Below are 25,108 nucleotides of genomic sequence, written 5' to 3'. Positions count from 1 at the left end.
CCCAGTTCCTAAGAGACTAATATCATACTGATTCCTAAAGCCAGAGAGAGAAAGAGAAAGAGAGAGACAGAGAGAGAGAGAGAAAGAGAAAGAGAGAGAGAGAGAGAGAGAGAGAGAGAGAGAGCCGAAAGGAGAACTACAGGCCAATATCTCTGATGAACACATATGCAAAGGTCCTCAATAAAATATTGGCAAACAGAATCCAATGGCTCATCCAGAAGATCATAATACATCACACCAAGTATGATTCATGCCAGGGATGCAAGGATGGTTTAACATTCACAACTCAGTCAACATAATACACTTTATCAATAAAAAAAAAATTAAAAACATATGATCATCTCAATAGACACAGAGAAGGCATTTGGTAAGATCGAGCACACATTCATGATAGAAATCTCTCAACAAAATGGGAATTGAAGGAGACCTTTCCTCAATATAGTCAAAGTCATCTACCAAAGGCCCACAGTAAGCATTATCCTCAATGGGGAAAAACGGTAAGCCTTCCCTCTAAGATCTGGGATGAGACAAGGCTGCCCACTTTCACCATTTCTAGTCAATATGGTACTGGAAGTACTTGTCATAGCAAGTAGGCAAGATGAAGATATCAAAGGCAACCAGATAGGAAAGGAAGAAGTCAAGCTCTCACTATTTGCAGATGACATGATGCTATCTTTAGAAAATCCTAAAGACTCCATGAAAAAGCTCCTAGAAACAATAGATTTATATAGTAGAGTGGCAGGTTACAAAGTCAATACCCAGAAGTCCATGGCTCTCTTATATGAAAATAATGAAAGAGAAGAGAGAGGTATTAGAAATACAATCCCGTTCACAATTGTGCCTCAGAAAATCAAGTATCACAAAATCAGCTTAACTTAAGAGCTGAAAGACCTGTACAAAGAAAACTACAAAACACTACTTCAGGAAATAAAAGAGGACACGAGGAAATGGAGACACACCCCCTGCTCATGGATTGGGAGAAGTAACATGGTCAAAACGGCAATAGTCCCCCAAGTATTATATAGACTCAATGTGTTCCCTATAAGGATTACCATGATTTAAAAAAAAAAAAATAGACCAAACACTGTGAAATTCATATGGAACAATAAACCCTCACAAACAGTCAAAGCAATCCTTGGGGAAAAAGATGGGAGGGGTCACCTTCCCCAACTTAATAACTATACAAACACAGTTATTCAAATAGCATGGTATTGCAACAAAAACAGACCTGCAGACCAATAGCACAGAGTTGAATATCCTGACACAGACTCTCAAATATATGATCATTTAATCTTTGATAAGGGAGCAAGAAATGTGAAGGGAGTAAGGAAAGCCTCTTCATGAAGTGGTACTGAGAAAACTGGACATGGAAAAAAAATGAACTCAGATGAAAATGAAAAAGTTCATTCAAAAAAGTGAACTTTTGTGACTGCTTACCACCAGGACAAAAGTCAGGATCAAAATGGATTAAAGACCTCAATATCAGACCTGAATTCATAAGGTATGTGGAGGAAAACACAGGCAGAGCCCTCCATGATATTGAAGCTAAAAGCATCTTCAAAAATGAAACACCACTGACCAAGCAAGTGAAAACAAAGATAAACAAACGGAACTACATTAAGAAGCTTTTGCACCTCAAAAGAAACAGTAACCAAGATACAGCCCATACAATGGAAAAAAATATTTACCCACGACCCATCAGATATGGGGTTAATATCCAAAATATATAAGGCACTGATAGAACTTTATAAGAAAAAAACCTACGACCAAATAAAAAATGGAAAGAAGAAATTAACAGAAATATTCACAAAAAATAGGAAAGGCACATGAAAAAAATCCTCTATATCACTAATCATCAGGGAGATACAAATCAAAACAACATTGAGATAGCACGTCACACCACAGAGATTGGCACACACCCAAAAGAACAAGAACAACCAGTGCTGGTGCAGATGTAGGGAGAAAGGGGCTCTCCTTCACTATTGGCGAGAATGCCGAGTGGTCCAGCTTTTATGGAAAACAATATGGACATTCCTCACAAAACTAGAAATTGAGCTCCCATTTGACCAAACAATACCACTTCTGGGAATATACCTTGGAGACCCAAAAGACAGCAGAATCACTATCTGCTAACTATCTCACGGTGATTCAATACAATTTTAAAAAATAAAGGAAAAAAATGACAAAAAAAACCCCCACCATCTGCATGCACTTCAATATTCGTTGCAGCACTATTCACAATAGCCAGAATCTAAAAACAACCTGAGCCCCCAAGAACTGACAAATGGATAAGGAAACTATGGCACATCTACACAATCGAATACTATGCAGCTGTTGGGAAAAGTGAAGTCATGAAATTTGCCTATAAATGAATGGAAATAGAGTGTCATACTGAGTGAAATGAGTCAGACGGAGAGGGACTGATATAGATAGCCTGCACTCAGGCTGTAGCGATAACACAGTGATAGCACAGTGGTAGGGCATTTGCCTTGCACGAGGCCAGCCCAGCCGAGCCAGGTTCAATTCCTCCGCCCCCCTTGGAGAGCCTGGCAAGCTACCCATGATGTACTTGAGAGTATCTCGCCTGCACGGCAAAGCCTGGCAAGCTACCCATGATGTACTTGATACAACAAGTCTCACAATGGAGACATTACTGGGCCCGCTCGAGCAAATCGATGAACAACAGGAGGACAGTTCTACAGTGCTACAGTGCACACATTTATGATAGAGAAGGGAGTATTAAGTATGACAATAATAGCTGGGAATGATCATGCTGGACAAGAACTGAATGTTAAAAGTAAGTAAAGGGATATATACCTGATAACCTTTCAGTATTTGTACTGCAAACCACAATGCCCAACAGAGAGGGGGTGGAGGGAGAGAGGGAGGGAGAGGGAGAGGGAGAAGGAGGGAGGGAGGAAGAAGGAGAGAGGGAGAGAGAGAATAAAAGCAGAAAGCATCTGCCATAGAGGCAGGCTGGGGGAGGTGGGGAAGGTGATGGGAGGAACACTGGGGACCAGTGCTGAAAAATGTCCACTGGTGGAGGGATGGGTGTTGGAACACTGTATGACTGAAAGCTAATCGTGAACAGCTTTGTATGAGTCTGCCTCACAGTGATTCAATAAAAATATTTTAAAAAAGAAAGAAAAAGACAAGATACAATAAGCATTGGAAGGGATCTGGAGAAAGGAAAATGGACAGCCTGTGCACTTGTGGTAACAGAACCAACTGGTGAGTCAGTCTGGAAAACAGTCTGGCAGGTCCTCAAAAACCGAAAGCAGAAATATCCTATGATATTTCAGCTATTCCAGTTCCTTCCAGGTGTTCCACCTCTGGGTATTTGTGTGAGGAAAATAAAAACACTGATTTGTAAAGGTATCTACATGCCCCATTCACTGCATCATTACTGTTCACTGCAAGATAATGGAATAGCCAATATATGGAAAGAAACAAAGTGTTCAACAATGGCGGAATAGACAGAAGGAACCATGCTTCTACCTAACAGCGATAGACTTGTCAGCTACTGGAGGAAAAGAGATGTGATCTTTCATTTGCAATAATTAAGAGAAATAAGAGGTACGAAGTGAAATGCATCTGAGAAATAGGAAACTCCATGATCTTGCGATATACAAGGAACCAAAAAAAAAGGATGCAGGGATGAGGCTCAGATGTAGAGTACATGTCCTGCATGTATAAAGCCCTGGGGTTTGATTCCTGTGTGTTCTCCCATTCCCTGGCACTGCCATGTATAGCCCCTACAATGAACCTAAAAATATTAAAGTTAATATTATAATTAAACCAAATCAACAGATTGATGGGTGCCAAAGTGTGGAGGTCGAGTGGATATATTAGGTAAAGGGAGTCCAAAAGTGCTCAGGAGATGGGTCTGTGGAGCAGAGCACAGACTCTGCATGCAGAAGCCCTAGGTTACAGTTCCACAGATCCTGGCACAAGCAACACTCAACACGGAGGGGGAAGCAGTTGATGCGATCCAAGGGTGAGCCACCGGTGCACATATTAATATGAACATGTTAAGGGGCCAGAAGTAGCTCATGGGCTAAGGGCATGGTTTACACAGAGGAGGCCCTGGATCAATCCACATCAAGCATGATCTTCCAAGCATTGCCAGGAGCAAACACCAAGCAGGAGTAGTTCCTGAGCACTTGCAGGTGTGGCCAAATCCCTTTTCACTCCCCAAATTTTAAATGCATGCATATATGTACACATACACACACACACACATACACACACACACACACACACACACACACACACACACACACACACACTTAAACAAAATGATGGGCCAGGGAAATAGCAGAGCGAGTAGGGTGCTCGCTTTGCGCTGGGGTTCAATCCCTGGCACCCCATACAGTCCCCTGAACCCTGGCAAGGGTGATCCTTGAGCACAGGGCCAGGAATAAGTCCAGAGCACAGCTGAGCGTGGCCCAAAAAAAGACAAACAATAACAAGAAGGCAAAAGGATGTTGGGAGGGTCAGGAGGAGACCAGTTTTCCCATCAGCAAGTGTTCAATCCGACACTGTGACTTCCTATCAAGTATCCTGCATGTTAATTCCTTTCCTACGTAAAGAATACCACATTTTCTTTGGATTTATGAGTTCTTCTTTGGAGTATCTTCCCAGTAAGTTCCTTCTATCTTTACTAAATAAGGAGTCAGCATAAACAATGCAAAGACAGTACATGAATGCCTATATTTTGTGGGGGAAATATTCCACACCACACAGAATATCAATTCTGGTCCCTGTCTTCCTGGCTGGCTTGATCGGGTCTCCATTTAAATTCAGGCTCAAGGGGGCCGGAGCAATAGTATAGCAGGAAGAGCATTTTCCTGGCATGCAGCTGACCCAGATTTGATCCCACACATCCCATATGATCTCCAGAACACCACCATGAGTAATTCCTGAGTGAAGAGCCATGGTCAGCTGTGACCCAAAAAGCAAAATCTGTCACTGTCACTGTCCTCCCGTTGTTCATCGATTTGCTCGACTGGGCCCAGTAACGTCTCCATTGTGACAATTTTTACTGTGTTTGGCATATCGATACGTCACGGGGAGCTTGCCAGGCTTTGCCGTGCGGGCAAGATACTCTCGGTAGCTTGCCGGGCTCTCTGAGACAGGCAATAAAAAGAAACCAGGGACTGGAGCGATAGAACAGTGGGTAAGGCGTTTGCCTTGCATGTGGCTGACCCGAGTTCAAATCCCAGCATCCCATATGGTCCCCTGAGCACCGCCAGGAGTAACCCCTGAGCATCACTGGGTGTGACCCAAAAAGAAAAGTAAAAAAAAAAAAATTCAGGCTCAATTATTAAAAAGCCAAAAGTTTACAATTCTGTTACTCCAAATGCAGATTAGAAATCTGTCCAATAAATATAACCTCTCGTGAATTCTTATTTATATTTCAATACAAATGTCAATATAAAAGTCACAAGAAAGATCACCTACTGTTTAAATACACCTCCTGTCCTGAGAGTCCATAAAAAAGGAGAACAAACATTCTGTAACTCTTTAAAATACACTAGACATTTTTACACAATGAATCATTCTAACAGAAGAAGAAAAATGACTAGCTACTGCAAATCCAACACAGTTGGTGAGCTGATGTCATTGGTCACTTATGCACTGGGAGGAATCAAGTGGAACAGTTTATCCTGAAACGAAACTCAGTCGGGCTTCTCAGATTAAGTTCTGTCTTGAGAGTTAGGGAGTCACAGCCCAGAAGATATTCCATACATATAGAAATACTGTTTGTTTTCATTGTGAATTTTGAAATTCAATCTTAGGAAAACATTTCTGGCTGTAACTCTTCCAGTCAGAGAAGAAAAAAGAGTAAACACACTTAGATGTTTTTTGGACACATACGTGTATTCATTCTTGTCCTTCGGTTGATGCAATCCCTGAAGTTCCACCACGAAGTCCTCATGCAATAAACAGTGAGACACAGGAATACTGGAGGGCAGGAAATAGAACATTTGTTCGAGCAGGCAAAGAATGGCGGCCAACATACTAAAATTAATTCCAAACTATGGATCTGAATCTTGAGTTAATGTATAACATCCCAGAGGTTTGCAAATCGCACACATTTTTGTCCGTTTCTTTCATCTGCTGAAGGAACCCTCTTTCCATCCTTACCTTCTCCTCCACATAAAGCAAATTTCTTCAATATCTTTGTCCTGATGACTCAGGAGTTGAAAAGCATATTGTACTGTATGATTTCTATATTGTTACAGCCAAAGTAAAGTATCTAAGTCTGGCTACAAATCTTCCCCAGGTTCTTCTGTCATCCTTTTTCCTTTAATAAGATGTTAGTAATAAGTATTATTCCCAAGGCTATTCTAGTAACACATGCTACCAATCTTAAGCTTGGTGTTTAACCCTTCAACTTTTTCATAATGAAATTTACATAAAAAATTTCAAGTGGGGGCTGGAGCGATAGCACAGCAGGCAGGGCGTTTGCCTTGCACTCAGCCAACATGGCCGACCCGGGTTTGATTCCCAGCATCCCATATGGTCCCCCAAGCACCGCCAGGAATAATTCCTGAGTGCATGAGCCAGGGGTAACCCCTGAGCATCGCCAGGTGTGATCCAAAAAGCAAAAAAAAAAAAATTCAGAGTGAATGGTTTTGAGTGAAGGTCTAAAAGATTTCATTTGACTTATGATCTTTTTTTCCCCTTTGCTAATATTCTGGTTATGACATATTATAACTATCTCGAGTTTATCAAATAATCCATGTTACTTCACTAGTTTATATACCCAGGGCAGTTGTATAAATGGCTCTTTATACAAGGCCATGTTTCTTTTAATGTATGAAATTTGAGTATTAATAACCATTATGTGTCTCTTACCTACTACGGAGAAAAAAACTTCTACCAAGGATCATCAGCAAATCAGAAAAATTGCTGAAGACATGCTGGTTTAAAAATTCAATTAAGGGGCTGGAGCAATAGCACAGGGGATAGGGCGTTTGCCTTGCACGCAGCCGACCTAGGTTCGATTCCCAGCATCCCGTATGGTCCCCCGAGCACCACCAGGAGTAATTCCTGAATGCATGGACCAGGAGTAACTCCTGTGCATCACCGGGTGTGACCCAAAAAGCAATAAATAAATAAATAAAAAATTTTTTTAAATTCACTTAAGACTGTGTCAACCATTTGTTTGTGTAAAAACAAACAATAATGCTTTTTTTAAAAAAAAAATTAACTTTCCTAATGAGGAAAGGCACAGAGAGCTTTTAGAGAGCATGCTTGATATTTCTGGATCTCGACATCTCATTTTTTTTTTAAATAACTTGCTTCTTGGGCTTACAATTCCAACTTCACGAAATAACGGAGACTCCTATTTTCCCAAAGAAGCAGAGAATCAGACCACCGGGGTATTCAGCCTGCATTGCCAAACAAGAACTTCCAGGCTTTTCAATGCGTCTGGAGGTCACTTCTTAATCCAGGAGGAAAAAACAAGGAACAGATGGGAAAGTCATGGTCTGCCGGGGGAACAGAAGTCAGTCCAGGAAGGGACCACAGACACCCAGACCGGGATCCACGTCCACGGCCGCCCAGGAAAGTGACCAGGGCAAGGGCAGCAGCGTCTGCTGGGCACCGTGCTGGCCCTGAATCATCAATATTGGGGGTGGGGGGGCACCCAGAAACGCTCAGGGGTTACTCCTGGCTCTGCACCCAGAACTTACTCCTACCTGGCTCTAGGGGGGGTGGCTATGGGATGCCAGGAACTGAAACCGCGTCCCCCTCCTCCTCGTCCACTGCAAGTGCGGTCCCCCCTGGACCCCCGGGGCTGGCATCCTTAAAGGGGCCGCGGCCCGTAGACGGGGCGCGCATCCCGGGGCGCCTGGCCTGGCGGGGGGGGGGGGGGGGAGTCGCGCCATCGCGAGACCCCCCCCAGGGTGGCCCGCGGCCGCAGACGGGGCGCCCCCCGCGACCCCCTCGGTGGCCCGCGACGGGGCGCCCCCCGCGAGACCTACTCGGTGGCCCGCACGAAGCCGCAAGAGCGCGCCCGGCAGACGTAGAAACTCTTTCCTTTATTCACGCCATCGCGGACGCCCGTCTTCAGCAAGCAGAGGGTCCCTGAGGAGAAAAGGTGGACAAGGATCAGGCCGCGTTACCCCCCCCCACCCAGAGCCCCGGGCCCCGAGGACCCCGGGGCGCTTACCGTGCTCGGGGCACCGGACCAGCTGCATGATGCTCCCTCCGCTCCGCGTCCCGGAACCCCGAGTCGTCCTTCCGCCTTTGACCCCGCCCCTCCCCAGGCAAAGCCAATCGCCATCCAGCTCCGGCGGTTGGCCCGCCCACCCGCCCCGCCCCTGGCCTTAACTCCCGGCGCTGGCTACTCTCAGCCAATCAGACTGGAAGTTTGCTCACCTCCAGCCAATCACGGGCACCTCGGGCTTGGCGCGCCCGAAATCAAACCTGGAGCCAGGGAGCCCAGGCAATTGACTAGGGGGCGGGGCCGAGCCTGGGGGAGCGGATTTGCTGCTGGCTGCGTTTGCAGCAAGGCTAGGAAGGTTTGCCTGTTGGGAAAGAGGAAAGAGCGAGCTTGTTGGCGCCTTTAATTTTCCTGTGGGATCAAGAAGTGGCCCTAGAGAGTGCCCTGCCGCTGAGGCAGGGTGGGATGGGGGCATGGGGGTGGGAGGGATACTGGGATCAGTGGTGGTGGAGGATGGGCACTGGTGGAGGGATGACTGTAAGGCAAGATAAACCCCACGAACACAGTAAATTTCTATAAGAAGATGGCACAAAACCCCATGCTACAGCCACTTTTGCGGCCAGGCGACCTCTTATGATACTCACAATAAGCAATAGAAAATAAATTATCTAGCAGCCATTTTCACCATCAGGCCGTGGTCCTCCCATCTCTCTGTCTCTCTCCTGTATCTTGCCTTACAGTAGCCCCTTCAGTTCTTCTTTTTAAGGTTAGTTTTGATTCTATTAAATTCCTGAGCTGTTGTTTACCCATGAAATTGTGTGTGATTCCTTCAAATCTGAATGAGAGTCTAGCTGGGTAAAGTATTCTTGGTAAGGCATTTATTTCATTTTCTTTAAACTATGACCCACCGTTGACTTTGACTGAGAGTTTCATACAATCGCTCTCTGTAAATCTAAGGGATGATCCTCTCTATGTAATCTCCTTCTTTGATCTTACTGCTTTCAGTATTGCATCTCTATGATGTTCTGATTAGGAAATGTCTTGGAGTCTTTTTATGGGGGCACTTTTAGTTGGTACCCTTCAGGTTTCATGAGTTCACAAAATGTATGGGTGAGATACAGGAGAGAGACAGAGAGATGGGGGGACCACGGCCTGATGGTGAAAATGGCTGGTTTAATTCATCTGCTAACGTACTTATAGGATATCTGATTGGGGGGGGGGTGTAGGACATAGGTGTGATTGATCATTTACAGAAATAAAACATTTGGCAGAGGCAAGTCTCTTGAGATTAATGAAAAACATTTGACAGAAGCAATTCTCTTGGAGAGATTAACTCAAGGAGACAGTCTGTCTCCCATGGACATCTACATTGCTTTTTTCTTTACTTCTAATTGTATATGTTAAACAACTAAGTTTACTTCTTTTCAATACTTGCAGTTGTTTGGATAAACACAGTAAGAGAAGAAGATCCCAAAACTTAGTTCCCTGGGGTCTGAGAGCAAGCAAGACTTTTACCATAAATCCCAGACTAAGTCTCTTCAGGCCAGATCAGCTTGTCCTTCCCCATAGGGGTCCTGTCTCTTAAGCCATCGTAGTTTGCCTCAAAACCATGCATTTATGCTTTCTAGACTGTCCCATTTAGATACCAGGGTAGCTTTGCCTCTTGCCCTGGGTCCATCCCAGTCCCATCAGCAGGACCTCCCTTTTGGGGTGTTACAGCAACCAAAGTCTGAGCCAAGTAATTATGACAGATGCCCAGGAGTAGATATATTTCAGATTCAGAGCCTATCACTTCATGTATTAGGAGCATAGCTTTAAGGTCTTTCTGTGTTTAAGCAAAGAACATTGTTGTATAGTCACTGTCAACTGTCACTGTCTTCCCGTTCATCGATTTGCTCTAGCAGGCCCAGTAACATTGTGAGACTTGTTACTGTGCTGTAGAGTAAAATAAAAAAAGGCAATAGGGGAAGTAGAAAAGCAGGTACAAATACACAGCACTTCAAATACAAAGCACTACAAATACGAAGTCCAGAATTACCAGAAAGTTTGGCTTATAAGTAATCAAGTCTGACTTGGGGAATTGAGACGATGAGGGGTAAAGCACAAAGGAAAGGTGAAAGATAAATTTTAACTAAATTACGGATGCTAGCAAGAGCACATTAAGCTTCTCTGGTAGGAAGAAAAGGGGCAATTTACTGAAGAAGCCTAAAACATTTAGGATTAATATCCAACAGATCCTCTCTATGTAATTTCCTTCTTTGATGTTGCTGCTTTCAGTATTGCATCTCTGTGATGTTCTGATTAGGAAATGTCTTGGGATCTTTTTTTGCTTTTTGGTCATACCCAGAGATAAAAAGGTGTTACTCCTGGCTTTGCACTCAGGAATTACTCCTGGTGGTGTGCAGGGGACCATATGGGATGCTGGGAATCGAACCTGGATCAGCCACGTGCAAGGAAAATGCCCAACCCATTGTATTATTGCTCCAGCCCCTCTTGGGGTCTTTTTTTGAGGGGACTTTTTTAGCTAATACCTTTCAGGCTTCTTGGATATGGATGCCTGTATTCTCCAGCCCTGGGAAATTTTCAGCGATTATTTCTTTAACTTTTACTCCTTATTAAGTTTACCTCCCTGTTTTTCTGGGACTCCAGTGATTCGTAAATTGTTCCTTTGAAATTCTCCCTTGTGTCTCTTACCCATTTTTGCGCTATTTTGAGGTCTTTTTCCATCTTCTGTTGTTTCCTGTATGCTTTCTGCAGCACACCTTCAAGCTCACTGATTCTGTCTTCGCAGTTATCATTCTACTGTTGAAGGCACACACTGAGTTTTTCATTTCAACTACTGAGTTTTTTTTATTGATAACACTTCTGTTTGTAATTTTCTTATTTCTGCTCTCCTTTCCTCCTGTATTTTATTGGATGTCTGTTCCTCTGTTTCTTTTAGTTCATTGAACATCTTCATCATTTCATCTCTGAATTCTTTATCAAAGAAATTTTGTATGTGAGTATTCCTTGTTGGGGCTTCATAGCTCCTATCTTCCTCCACTCTTAGTTGGGTTTTTCTGTGCTATTTTCTCAAAGTGCCTGTGGCAGTTTGGTGGTGGTGATCTCTTCTTTCCCTTTCTAGAATATTCATTTTTGTTGGGGCTGGACCGAGACTGAGCCATTGACTGTACCGCACAACGGGCAGGAACATAGGGACCCATGACAATTGGCGAGATTTCTAGCATGTCCTAACTGGTTTGGATAAGGTGGAAGATCTTTTTCCTTTAAGCTGCCTTTAGTAAATAATTTCATAAATTTCAGTATGTTAAAAGAGGCAGTTTTTCCTTCTCTCACAGAAGCCCAGCCTGATCTTTGACATGTAGATTTCGGGCTCTGACCCAGCCTTGTCTTTGGGATGCAAACCCAAATAGTCCAAGAAAGGTTTTCTTTTTGGTTTTGTATCTCTTTCCTTAGGCCAAAATCCACTGAACCTGCAGACACAAGGAAACAATACATGTTGTGCCTGCCTCAATGTTCTTTCTGTAACTTCTTTTGATGATATCACTGTATTGCGCTAGATCAATAAAAGGAGACCTCAGGACACTCTGCCTTTTGTCACAGGATCAGAGAGAGTCCAGTGATCCTCCATGAAAATAATTTCTCTTGCGTTCCTTGTCTCAGTGCCTCTGACTGAATAAATGTTCACACAACACACTTCCTTTTTGGTATTCCTTTATAAATATATGGAGCCACTTTGGATGGATCCTATGAGTTATAACAGGGAAATATAACTGAAAAAGCCACGCCCTTCACCTTCCTAATCTGTTTGCGGGTTTAGCAGAATTCCATAGGTTTGAACCCCAAACAGTGGCCTCCTAGGAACTCGCCCAAGGCCCGTGGCCACTGCTTCTCTCCCCACAGCTGATCCCACCTCTGGAAAAGCCTGTGTGTGTTAGTTTTTAGAGGGCCAGTAAAACAAAAAAATCTGAAATGTCTAGGAAATCTGGAAGATGATAAATATGGATATCCTGGTGATCCAGAGGAGCAACAAACCTGAAGCATCCTTCATTTATACAAGTACTTAGTAAATATTCTTTTTGTATGCCCAGTGTTGCGAAAGTGTTGATAAAGAATTAGCACAGCGGGTAGGGCATTTGCTTTGCATGCAGCCAACATGGCAGACCCGAGTTCGATTCCTCTGCCCCTCTCCGAGAGCCCGGCAAGCTACTGAGAGTATCTTGCCCGCATGGCAAGCTAGCCGTGACGTATTCGATATGCCAAACACAGTAACAACAAAGTCTCACTATGGAGACGTTACTGGGCCCGCTCCAGCCAATCGATGAACAATGGGAGGACAGTGACAGTGACAGTGGCATGTACACAAGCATATTTATACACACAGCTTAAAGCAAATATTCAAACCACAAAAGAGCTTAATATTCTGGAGGAAACTGAACTAACACCTTCATATAAATAATGGGAAGAAATTGTGTTTAAGTGTCAGGCTGTGTGGACTTTTTCTGTACTCTAGGAAGGCAAGGAACTCATTTTAAGCTTCTGTACTATCTCGCAAGCCCCAGGCAGCAAGAATTTAACAGTAAACGAGATAAAGACAGAGCTGAAACTTCATATATACTTCTCTAAAGCATCTGTGAGAAACTTAGATATACAATGAGCAAAAACTAAAGTCAAAGATGACCTCACAATGTTAAAATTACATTATGACAATAATAATAGCTTTAACTATTGGTTGCACACATATAATTGAAACTATTAGGAAAGAAGTAGTTGATGAAAGCTAACTTTACAGGAAAAAACAGCATAGTAACTCACTTTATTCTTAAGTAATGACCGTTTTGAGACAAAAAAAATCAGTCTCTGAATAGAACATTAAGAAAGTTTTCTGCAGAACTAATACCCACCCCCAACCACATGAATCGAGTCTAGCCAAATCACAGAAAAAGGAAACTATTCCATAAATTTGAGACTTCGTGGCTGAAGAGATAGTACAATGGGTAGGGCAGTTGTCTTGCAAGCAGATGTCCCAGGTTTAATCCGCAACACCCCCTATAGTCCCCCAAGCACCACCAGTAGTAATTCCTGAGTGCAAAGCCAAGAGTAACACCTCAGTATTGCCAAACATTGCCCAAAACAAACCTCCCAAAATAGGATTTATGAGATAAAAATATTTAAGAACAGTTTATTTTATCTAACCATATTTATAATAGTGAGACGATAAATGTTTCACATTGGGTTAAAAAACAGTCATGATACCTAAAATAAATAATAATGATTTATGCAAGATTTAATTTTCCAAACTGTATACATACCTTGGGCTGGAGCGATAGCACAGCAGTAGGGTGTTCGCCTTACAAGCGGCCAACATTGGCCGACCCAAGTTCGATTCCTCCGCCCCTCTCGGAGAGCCCGGCAAGCTACCAAGAGTATCTTGCCCGCAGGGCGGAGCCTGGCAAGCTACCCATGATGTATTCGATATGCCAAACACAGTAACAACAAGTCTCATGATGGAGACGTTACTGGGCCCGCTCAAGCAAATCGATGAACAACGGGAGGACTGTGCCTACCGTGTCATACATACCTTAATATATGTGTCAATTTTGTTTTATATTTTGTATTTGGATCCTTCTTCCTTCCTCTCCCTTGTCATTGTAACAATAAGTGGGGGTGGGCAGAGAAGGGTGAGGAGTCACACCTGTTCCTATGAGGTGGCACTTTGGGTGCGGTGCTCCCCAAGTGATTTTTTGGCCCACCAGGAAGTGCTTCATTGTAAAAATCAAAGAAGTGGTGCTACTCAGCCCTTCACTGCCTTTGGTCACTCTGGCAATTCTCAGGGGCCTCCAGGGCTGTACCTAGTGATGCTTGGGGGATCAAACCAGGTTTGTCTGCACACCAGGTATATGCTGTGACTCCTGCATTATCTAGTTGGTCCTTTTCAACACATTTTATGAATGTAGAAATTTTTGCTCTGAGGTTTACCTTTGAACTCACTGTACTAATACTCCTACCTCAGATTGCCAATGTATAAATGCAATCTTTGAACCGCCAAGTAACAAGAATTTCTAAGGACTCACCAAAGGACAGATGATGTTTTTTCTCAACCTATTTCAAGTGTAAATTTCTCTCCTAATCTACTTCTAAGAGGTATATGAACCTGAAAGTCTGTGTTTACAGGGAGAATAATGATGAACTCTCTAATGTCTTCCTCTGACCAGCCCTCAAAACTCTGAGATAATTAGCATACTCTTTGATCCAGAGTGCAGAAATGATTGACGTTGACATGGTGTTCAAGCACATTCTAGATGTAGTGCTCATCCCAGGGGTTACTGTATTGCTCACACTTTTGGTTTGCATTTCCTGGCTTGCTCACACACCTTTAAGGGTTTAGCAGATTAAACCCCTTTTATTGTCTGCTCACATATTCATCTGGCTGCACTGTGGCAGGTTATTGTCTGTGACACTGGGGATCGAAGACTGAAGAGCTGCCAGATCCAAACAGTGGAGTGTTTAGAATACGTGCAAACATGTGACAGCACCAGGGATCGACCTTGTGACCTTGCACTTTTGAGACAGATGCCTTGAGCCACTGAACTATCCCCCACTCCCAAACATTTATACCCCTAATTACTTTCCAACCTTTGAGAGGTCTTTGAAGAAAGTACTGTATGGACCTCGATTTTGAGCAAATTTCAGAATTTAAGTTTGTTTTTATAAAAGCACAAGGCTTTATTTATTTATTTATTTGCTTTTTGGGTCACACCCAGCGATGCTCAGGGGTTACTCCTGGCTCTGCACTCAGGAATTACTCCTGTGCTTGGTGGACCATATAGAATGCCGGAGATTGAACCTGGGTCAGCTACATGCAAGGCAAATACCCTCCCTACTGTACTATCCAGCCCCAGCACATCGTTTATTAAAAATGAATACCGGGGCTGGAGAGATAGCACAGCGGGTAGGGCGTTTGCCTTGCACGCAGCCGACCCGAGTTCGATTCCCAGCATCCCATATGGTCCCCTGAGCACTGCCAGGAGTAACTCCTGAGTGCAGAGCTAGGAGTAACCCCTGTGCATCACCGGGTGTGGACCCCCCCCCAAAAAAAGGGAAAAAAAGCAAAAAAAAGAAAAAAGAAAAAAATTAAAATGAATGCCTAATACTAATTTTTCTCTTTAAGTCAGACACATCTTTTACCTTCTACAAAATTAATGCCTAGGATACGTCCTTTAGATGATATAAATCCACAGGTTAATGCAATAAACTTTCAATGTAGGACTAGACAATTGCAAAGTATGGGACAAATTATTTTAAAATTTTAGATTATACTAATGACTTTTCATCTATAACTTTACAAAGACTTCATAGTATTCTATGCTTTACGCAGATGGATTCTGTGGTGTTTAGTGTCCCTCAGTAAAGGAGTTAAGAACAAGCAAAAAGAAAATCCTAATGTAGAAACAATTCCAAAACATCTGCATGAAATATGAAAGCTTAGATTGATCAACCAGAATTTTGACATCTTAAGAGAAATCAGTGGGTAACAATTGAAACGGTAGAAAGTCTTTAGTTGTTGATGGTATTCATCTTTGAACAGACTCTGACTATGGAACAAAACCCAGAGTGGTATACACACTATTAATTCCTGGGAAATGGAAGAATTACATTATACTGGGCCTGTATACATTAAGGTGTTAGATACCTGTCACGGGTGCATCAATTAGAACATTACTCACTTGGTATCCCTGTCACTCTCTGTATTGTTTAAAAATAATCAGCAATTACAAGTCTGAAGTTATTTCGAATCAAAACCTCAGCTTCTGCTGGACCCTTACTCTCACTTTATTATTTTATTACTTTTAAAAATTAAGGTTATTCAAATGTGTTTTTCCAATCAAGTTGTTATTTGAAGAAGTCTGTTGACTTTTCGAAAGTTCCACTCCCTAGAGTTTTGTTTATTGCTTGGGGATGAGGTGGGGAAGAATATCTCATTTTCAATTATTAATAAAAAATATTATCCAGCAGCTTGAGTTGTGTTAATACTGAGATAAAAGCTGGCACAAGAATTCTCATATTCAGCTCTAATGATTACCTCGCATTGATTTTTTTTATAGAGGAGGGCACACTGGCCATGCCCGAAAGCTACACCCAGCAACGCTCAAGGGATCATGAGGTGCTGAGGATGGAACCCTGGGCTCCCACATGCAAAGCAGGTGCTCTGACAACTTTTAACTGCCTCCCCGTCCAGTGGATATTCTTTAGTCCCCATTTTAGCATTTACAGTAGTTAAGGAGCTTACTAGAGACCCTGCCCGAACCATTGCCTTATAAGGGATCTGTGAACTTTGGAACATACATAATAGGAACATAGCTTAATCATGTTTTGGTTAGAAGTCACAAAGTTGTTAAGTTGACATCAGCAGGTCAGGGACGGGGAACCATTTTTAAGATTTCCACTTTTAACCCTACAGGATTTCTAGGGAGCATAACTTACCCATGGTTGGGAGTAGGGGTAGGGACTGGAGACGTCAGTGGAGGAAAACGGACACTGGTGAAGGGATTGGTGTTGGAACACTGTATGCCTGAAACTCAAATTACGAATTACTTTATAACTTTGTAATTCACAGTGATTCAATACAAATCAAAATGATTTGAAATCAACCATGGTTTACTCAGTACTTAACCGCACAGAACCAAGCACTCAGCCATTTGTGACATTCAGACCTGCTCCAGCAAATCCAAGATTGAAAGAACAAGACCTGCCATTTTAGAAGTGATCACTAGGTGGCAGCATATTAACATAAAATCAAACCAGAAATCGGCTTTTTCTGCTTTTTTTTTTTTTTTTGGCTGAATTCTGTGAAACAATTTTGCTTTTATGTCTTTCAGATATATACTGTCCTCCCGTTCTTCATCGATTTGCTCAAGCAGGCCCAGGAACGTCTCCATTGTGAGACTTGTTGTTACTGTGTTTGGAATATGAATACGTCACGGGTAGCTTGCCAGGCTTTGCCATGCAGGCGAGATACTCTTGGTAGCTTGCCGGGCTCTCCGAGAGGGGCGGAGGAATCGAACCCGGCTCCGCGGGGCTGACTGCGAGTAAGGCAAATGCCCTACCGCTGTGCTATTGCTTCAGATATATAATCATTTAAAATTTATCCTTTGTTGTACAATCAGAAATTAATAGAATAAGTCTGGTTGTAAGTGGGAAAAACATTTACAAATTCCTTTTTATGCCCATATTTTATAGAATTACTTCCTTTTACATTTTTACTGGTTTAAAACTATTATCCCCCACGGGGCTGGAGCAATCGCACAGCAGGTAGGGCGTTTGCCTTGCACGTGGCTGACCCGGGTTCGATTTCCAGCATCCCATATGGTTTCCTGAGCACCGCCAGGGGTGATTCCTGAGTGCAGAATCAGGAGGAACCCCTGTGCATCGCCAGGTGTAACCCAAAAAGCAAAACATAAAATAAAAATAAAAATATTATCCCCCAAATGATCTCTCCAGCCCCTGGGACCAGCACTATTGAATGCTGTCCACTGATGGGTGACCACTGGGAGTGTGCAGGGACTTAAGGATCTCCAGGGAAGGAAGTGGAGTGGAGTGGGGGGGGCAGTGTTTGTCACAAAAGTCCAGCCTACTGCCGACCCAGGGCACTGGGCCGTTGAGAAACATGATGGTTGAGAAAGAGTTTTATTAGCAACTCGGATGATGCCACCTCCATGTCCTGAGAGAAACACCTGCCCTTGTGTGGTCACAGGAGCTGTTTCTACAGGGAATGGGCATTAAGTGGGAGCCAAGGAGTGCGGGCTCTGCTTGTGGGCAGCTCAGCTTCTAGCCCTGACCAGCATGGACTCTTCACATCCTTTGCCACCCCATCTGGCCCCAGCAGCCACTGGGAACGGCCACAGCAGTCAGCCACATTCTTCTGGGGCTGGGCTGCTGGGGAGGAAGGGGTGAGCCCACGTGTCACCTTCCTCGGGATGGGCCTTGAAGTGAAGACAAGTTAGTGGAACATTCTTGAGATCTCAGTGGCTCTGCCAGGCGAGTTTGCTGGCTCTTCATGCCACCCCTTACATCTTTGGGTGGGGCCAGATAGATAATGTCAGTCGGCCTGCCACCTTGACCTCATCCAGCAGAGTCAGTGGCAGAGATGAGACAAACGAACATGTGTGAGACAGACAAGCACACATATGGACTGTCCAAGCTTTAGGGCTTCTTCAGTGGTCGCACAGGCCCGTTATTCAAGGCAGTATCATTTACCCTCCAGGGATCTCAGCCGGAGAGCCGTTGTTCCTTTATTTCTTTTTTAGTTTGGGGGCTGGAGTGATAGCACAGCGGGTAGGGCATTTGCCTTGCACACGACCGACCCGGCTGACCCAGGTTCGATCTCTCCGCCCCTCTCGGAGAGCACAGCAAGCTACTGGGAGTATTTCGCCCGCATGGCAAAGCCTGGCAAGCTACCTGTGACGTATTTATATGCCAAAGAGAGTAACAACAAGACTCACAACGGAGACGTTCCTGGGCCTGCTTGAGCAAATCGATGAACAACGGGAGGACAGTGCTACAGTGCTACATCCTCCAAATGTTTCCATGGAGGTGCCCCTTCCTCTCCAGGTTTTTTTGGCAAGTGCACAATGCAAAGTTCTCTGGTAAATATATAAAATCACCACAATCTACTTTTAGAACTTCTCCATCACGCCAAGAAACTTGTTCAAAATTGTGTAGTCAGTCCCCACCTAGACTCCCAGCACCAAGGCAGCCAGCCTTGATCGACTTTCTGTGTTTCTAAATTTCCTTTTTTAGGACATTTTACTTAAATGGACTCGCTCAATATGGAATCTATGGCCTCTGTCTTCTCTCACTTTGCATAATGTTTCCAAGGTACTTCCATTCTGTAACTTCCATCAGTTTCATTCCTTTACATGGCTAATTAGTATTCCACTGTATAATTCCATGCCCAGTAAGCATCTGGGCTGTGTTCCCTTTGTGTTTAGAAGAAACAATGTTGTCAGGGACATTAAAAAGGAAGTCTCTATTTGGATGACTGTTTTCATTTCTTTCAAATACCTATGAGTGCAATTGCTGGTCACTGTTGAGTTTAACTCTCCTTTTGTCCTGTTTGGGGCAACCCTAGTGGTGCTCAGGACTTACTCAGAGATCACTCTTGGTGCTCTTGGAAGATCATATATGATACCAGGGATTAAACGAGGGTTGGCCAGTTTTTAATGCAAGCGCCGTACATACTGTACTATCTCTCCTGCTCTAGCTTTCAAAGAAATTGCCGAGCTATTCCCAGCAATATATGGAGTTTCCTCACCAATATTTGTTACTGTCTTTTTTATTCTTACAGTACTCATAATTGTGAAGTGGAGCGATAGCACAGCGGTAGGGCGTTTGCCTTGCACGCAGCCAACATGGCCAACCCTAGTTCGATTCCTCTGCCCCTCTCGGAGAGCCTGGCAAGCTGCCGAGAGTATCTCGCCCGCATGGCAGAGCCTGGCAAGCTCCCCGTGACGTATTCGATGTGCCAGACACAGTAACAACAAAGTCTCCAATGGAGACGTTACTGGGCCCGCTCGAGCAAATCGACGAACAACGGGAGGGCCTTTACCTTTTATATCATTTTAATTTTAGTTTGCATTGTCTATTAACTTTTGATGTTGAACAACTTTTCTCCTACTTGCTAGCCTTCATCATCCTCTATTTAAATGACCTTGAAAGTTTTTTTCCTTTATAGGTTAGATGGACTGGGCTGGAGCGATAGCACAGCAGGTACGGTGTTTGCCTTGCATGCGGCTAACCTGGGTTCGATTCCTCTGTCCCTCTCGGGGAGCCCGGCAATCTACTGAGAGTATCCTGCCTGTATGGCAGAACCTGGCAAGCTCCCCATGGCATACTCAATATGCAAAAAAAAGTAACAACAAGTCTCACAATGGAGACGTTACTGGTGCCCGCTGGAGCAAATTGATGAACAATGGGCCGACAGTGCTACAGTGCTACAGGTTAGATGGAACTTAAACTAAAATCTAAATTAAAATGACTTTGTTATTAAACCAAGGAAATCAAAGCTGGACAAATTATTTGTATAATTTTAAGTAATAAAATTTTACTTTAAATAAATACGTAATAACTTTTACTTTAAAATTATAATACAGGGGGCTGGAGCAATAGTACAGCGGGTAGGGCGTTTGCCTTGCACACGGCCAACCCGGGTTCGATTCCCAGCATCCCATATGGTCCCCTGAGCACCGCCAGGGGTAATTCCTGAGTGCAGAGCCAGGAGTAACCCCTGTGCATCGCCAGGTGTGACCCCAAAAGCAAATTAATTAATAAATGAAATTATAATACATTATAATTATAGTCCTGTAAAAAATTTTTTTAATCACAACAAACTACTAGCTTTTATGGCTATATTGTATGACTCCATTTCCTACACCTCTGAGAGGCTGGCCTGGAAGAAAGATGAAGTTTTTAGTTTTTAAACTCATATTATTGTTCTACAAGTTAAAAATTTCTAAAACAGTCAAAGCAGATGCATACACAAATAATGAAGGGAATACAGAAATCTAACAATAACGTTTCTTTAAGATAGTAAAATTTTTGATAATTTTTCCTGTTTTGCATTTTTTCCTTGCCAAGTTCTTCCACTTGAATACAACAAAGAATTACAGGATCTATAGTTCCCCACTTCCCTATAGAACTTCTTAAACTCAATGAATTCTTCATTTAACTGATTAATCCAGATCTTCCTGTAATTAACCCTTTTTTGATAATTCGTTTTGTGGGTCATGCCCAGTAGAATTCAGGGCTTAATCCTGATTCTTTGCTCAGGGGTCAATCCTGGCATTGCTGAGGGGCAATATATGGCTTGGGGATCAATCCAGGTGCAAGACGAATGCCTTATCCCTGATTCTATCCCTTTAGCTCTAATCCTCTTTTTTAAAGTTATTTTTATTTATCACAACTTTTGACATCTAATTTCAAAACATACAGCATGGAATCTTTCCCATTAATTCTATTTGTTAGTTGACTGAAATTCTAATTCCAAAATTACTAGAAAGTGAGGATACTTCTTACATTTTCCCTAAAATCTCTCTTCTTTCCAAATAAATGACACGTGATATGGCATCTCCAGCTCTCTTGTGGCCATGCACTTGTTTTCTGGACATCACCTTGATCTGCATTCCTTCTGGAAGGCAAAAAAAAAAATGACACCAGCAAAGGTTTTAGAAGGATGAACACGTTCAGCTGAGAATAAATGCACCACTGTATGGTACAGAGACTTTAGTTGGGTCTTGGATGCTGGTGTCTTCAAGACAACAAGTTGGTTGCATTCTGACTGGTGACTCATTTTCCTTTCTAAAGAAGGCCAGAAGCTGGAACAGAATAGAATCCTTCTATTGCCAACAGCAGGTCCTTGAATGCTTCTTTCTTTCATTGTCCTTTCATAGAATGTTGATGGGGAAAAAAAATCCTTCTGATATGAAACAAAGTAATGGAAACCCACATTCATTACATGTCATTTCATTTAAAGCCAAAATTTCCCTGAATATCCACGTGCAAAAGAGAGAAAAAAATAAACTGGGTCCATATATTCTGCTATACACAAAGTTTAATTCACTGTGGATCAAAAAAACCTTGAGATTATACCAGAATCCATAAAATACACCAAGGAAAACATAGGCAAATCAGTAGATCTACACCTCAAAGGTATCTTCAATGATAGGATTCTATTGGCAAAGATAATAGAAACAAATGGGGTCTCATGAAAGGTTTTGTATGGAAAAAGAAACTTGAACTGATATGAAAAGATACACTACTGAATGGGGCAAGATAATTGCATACAATACACCACACAAAAGACTATATACAGGAGATAAAGCTCTGACAAAGTTCAGCAATAAACAATAAACCTATAAAAAATGTGAATTTCTCCTTTTGGATGCTCCTGAGTAGGCAATGTGGACGTTTTCCTTTCTACAGCCCTCATGTTTAAGTCAGTGTCTCTCAAAGAGCCCAGACAGCTATGGCAACTCTTCATCAGAGGGTTGAGCTTTGAAAAGACTCGTGAAAGTCTAAGAAGCCGTTTTGAACAATGAACTGTTCCTAGGCTGTATGGTAACGAGAGACTCCTTTACCAATCGCTCTCAAGGCTTTGGGTTTGTCACATACACCACACTGGAGGAAGTAGATGCAGTCATGAAAGCAAGTCACATAGATAGATGAAAGAGTTGTGGCACCAAAGAGGTCTGTCTGTTTCAAGAGAAGATTCTCAAAGATCTAGTGCCCTCCTATCTGTGAACAAGATTTTTGTCGGTGGCATTAAAGAAGACATGGAAGAACATTCCCTAAGAGATTATTTTGAACAGTATGGGAAATTTGAGGTAACTGAAATTATGACTGAGGTAGTTGCAAGAAGAGAAACTATGCTTTGGGGACATTTGATAGCCATGACTCTGTAATACTGTGAATGACCAACTCTGTGAAGTAAAGAAAATCCTAAGCAAGAGATGGCCTGTGCTTCCTCCAGCCAAAGAGGTTGAGGTGGCTCTGGAAACTTTGGTGGTGGTTATGGAGATGGTTTTGGTGCGAATGACAACTTTGGTCGTGAAGGAACTGCAGGGGATTTTAGTGGCAGTCAAGGAGGTGGTGGATATGATGCAGTGTGAATGCTTATAATGGATTTGGCAATGATGGAGCTGATGGAGGAGGGATGACTGGTTATTCTGGACAAAGCAGAGGCCATGAAAGTGGCAGGCAGGGTTATGGAAGGACAAAGGCTATGGTGAGAGTGGCAGCTGTGGCAACTATAACAACCAGGGAGGCAGACACAGCCTTGGAAGTGCTAGTGTAAGACATTTTGTAATTGGTGGAAGTTAAAATGATTTTGGAAACTATAATAATCAGTCTTCAAATTGTGGCAGAAACTTTGAAAGTCAAAGCTCAGGCCCCTTTGGTGAGGGAGTTTAATACTATGCTAGACCATAAAACGAAGGTGTCTATCCAGCTTCCGGTAGTAGTAACTATCCAGTAGTAGCAGTAACTATGGTAGTGGCAGATTTTACTTGCCAGGAAATAAAGGTTAGCAGGAAAAGAGATGCAGAGAAGTGATAAGGAAGCTACAGGTTACAAAAGATTTGTGAACTTAGCCAAGTGCAATGGTGGCAGGGCCTAGCTGCTACAGGAAGACACATTTTAGACAATACTAGTGTGTGGGCAAGAACTGAAGGAATTTACTTGTGATTAATTGTGTTACAGATTTAGTGTCTGTTCTGTGGAAACAGTCAAGCATTCCAACAAAGGGTTTTATTTTATTTTATTTTTTAATGTAGGAGTACTGCTGTTTATTCAGCCACGGATTAGCTGATTGAATTGTGCATGAACTCCACCTTACTTTTTTTAAATTTTTTTTATAATTTTATTTATTGAATCACCATGAGAGCAGTTACAAAGCTTTTGGGTCTAAGTCTCAGTCATACAATGAAACACCCATACCTTCACCAGTGCCCATTCTCCACCACCAAAAACGCCAGTATACCCCCATCCCACACCCTCTCCCAACCTGTGGGGCAGATGATTTCCACATTACTCTCTCTCTACTTTGATCACATTCAATATTTTGACACCAGACCCACAATTATTATCTGAGATTTTACCCCAACACTCAGATCTGCTGAAAAGGCAACAGTAGACAATTTGTTTTCTTCTGTTGGTTATGAATAACATATGATGTCGCGTGGCTGCAGTCCAACAAAGGGTTTTAATACAGAATTTTTTGTGTGTGCCCATGTAGATGATTTCTAAATTTTAACAATATGTTCATGCTAAATAAAAGTGTCTTTTTTAAAAAAGATGGGAAGAGGAAATGAACACACACTTTCATGAAGAGGACAGAGAGATAAGATGACAGGTCAATAAGCATATGAAAAAGTGTTTAGTGAAACCAACTCAAAACAACAATGGGATATCATCTAACTAACACCATGAGATCGGAAAGACTAGAAACAAACAAAAAGTGTTGGTAGAGATGGGGTTTAGAAAAAGAAGCTCCCATTCCCTGTTTGTGGGGATGTCCCCTGGTTGAAAAACAGTTGTTGTCCCTATGAAAAACAGTACGGAGATTTCTCAAAAAGAAATTAAGAATAGAGCTACAATATGACACAACAACTTCACATTTGATATTTACTCTCAAGACACAAAACGACTAACTTGAAAAGATATACACACACCTATATTCATTGCAACATTTGAATAGACAGCCCACATATGGAAACAACCCAAATGTCCAATGACAAGTGAACGGGTAAAGAAGTTGCTGAATATACACACACAATGAAGTACAAAGTAAGTCACAGAGAAGGATGAAGTCATGCAGTTACCCCGAGCCTGCCTGGAGTGATCCCTGAGTCTGAGCACCAAATAAGCCCTAACCCCCAACCAAATATAGGTAAATAAGTAAATAAGACATTTAAAAAATTTTATCTCCCATTTAAATCTGAAAGTCAGATTCTGTGACTCACTTGTCAGTCACAGTGGTTTTCTGTTGATCTTAGAGAAAGTTCCAGTCCTTGTCTTGAATTCCGTGAGGTTCTTACCACCATGCCCCACCTGCTTTTGCCTCTCACTGCCAGAGCCTGGGCTCCAAGGCTAGGTGGGAAGGTGGGAAGGTGGACATGGCTATTGAAGAGATCCGAATAGAACTCATGGATAACCTTCTCCATGCCCTTCTGAAAGATGTGATAGATGCATCAGGACGTTGAAGGGCAGTCTTCTTGGTCTTATAGTTAGTGAAGGACAGGCGGGCAGTGTGAATATTTTCCCGGCTTCTGCCATGTCAGCCAACACTGCTGCTCTTCTTTCTTTGAGGTCTTCCTTTATCGTTTCTCTGCTCAGCTTTCTGAGCTCGGACATTAGCTTGTGATTGCCTGAGACTCG

The 25,108-nt window shown here is 42.7% G+C and overlaps 1 protein-coding gene and 1 pseudogene across 1 annotated transcript in view; one reads left to right on the top strand and one right to left on the bottom strand.

Annotated features, from left to right (window-relative positions):
• TTF2 (transcription termination factor 2) overlaps positions 1-10,874 on the bottom strand; it is a 52,901-nt gene extending 42,027 nt beyond the window's left edge. Inside the window, exons 1-3 of the mRNA XM_056115283.1 lie at positions 10,802-10,874; positions 7,995-8,097; positions 5,881-5,967 (exon numbers count right to left, since the gene is read on the bottom strand). Coding sequence (XP_055971258.1) covers positions 5,881-5,967; positions 7,995-8,097; positions 10,802-10,874 — 263 coding nt within the window. The remainder of the gene's footprint in view (positions 1-5,880; positions 5,968-7,994; positions 8,098-10,801) is intronic.
• Positions 10,875-22,161: 11,287 nt separating this feature from the next.
• Positions 22,162-23,284, top strand: LOC130024433 (heterogeneous nuclear ribonucleoprotein A1-like; annotated as a pseudogene).
• Positions 23,285-25,108: the final 1,824 nt, after the last annotated feature.

Source organism: Sorex fumeus, unplaced genomic scaffold, assembly GCF_029834395.1.
Source record: "Sorex fumeus unplaced genomic scaffold, SorFum_2.1 ptg000001l, whole genome shotgun sequence".
Taxonomy (NCBI): Eukaryota; Metazoa; Chordata; class Mammalia; order Eulipotyphla; family Soricidae; genus Sorex; species Sorex fumeus.
Note: the sequence above shows the minus strand (reverse complement) of the source record. Positions and strands in the feature narration are given on the sequence as shown.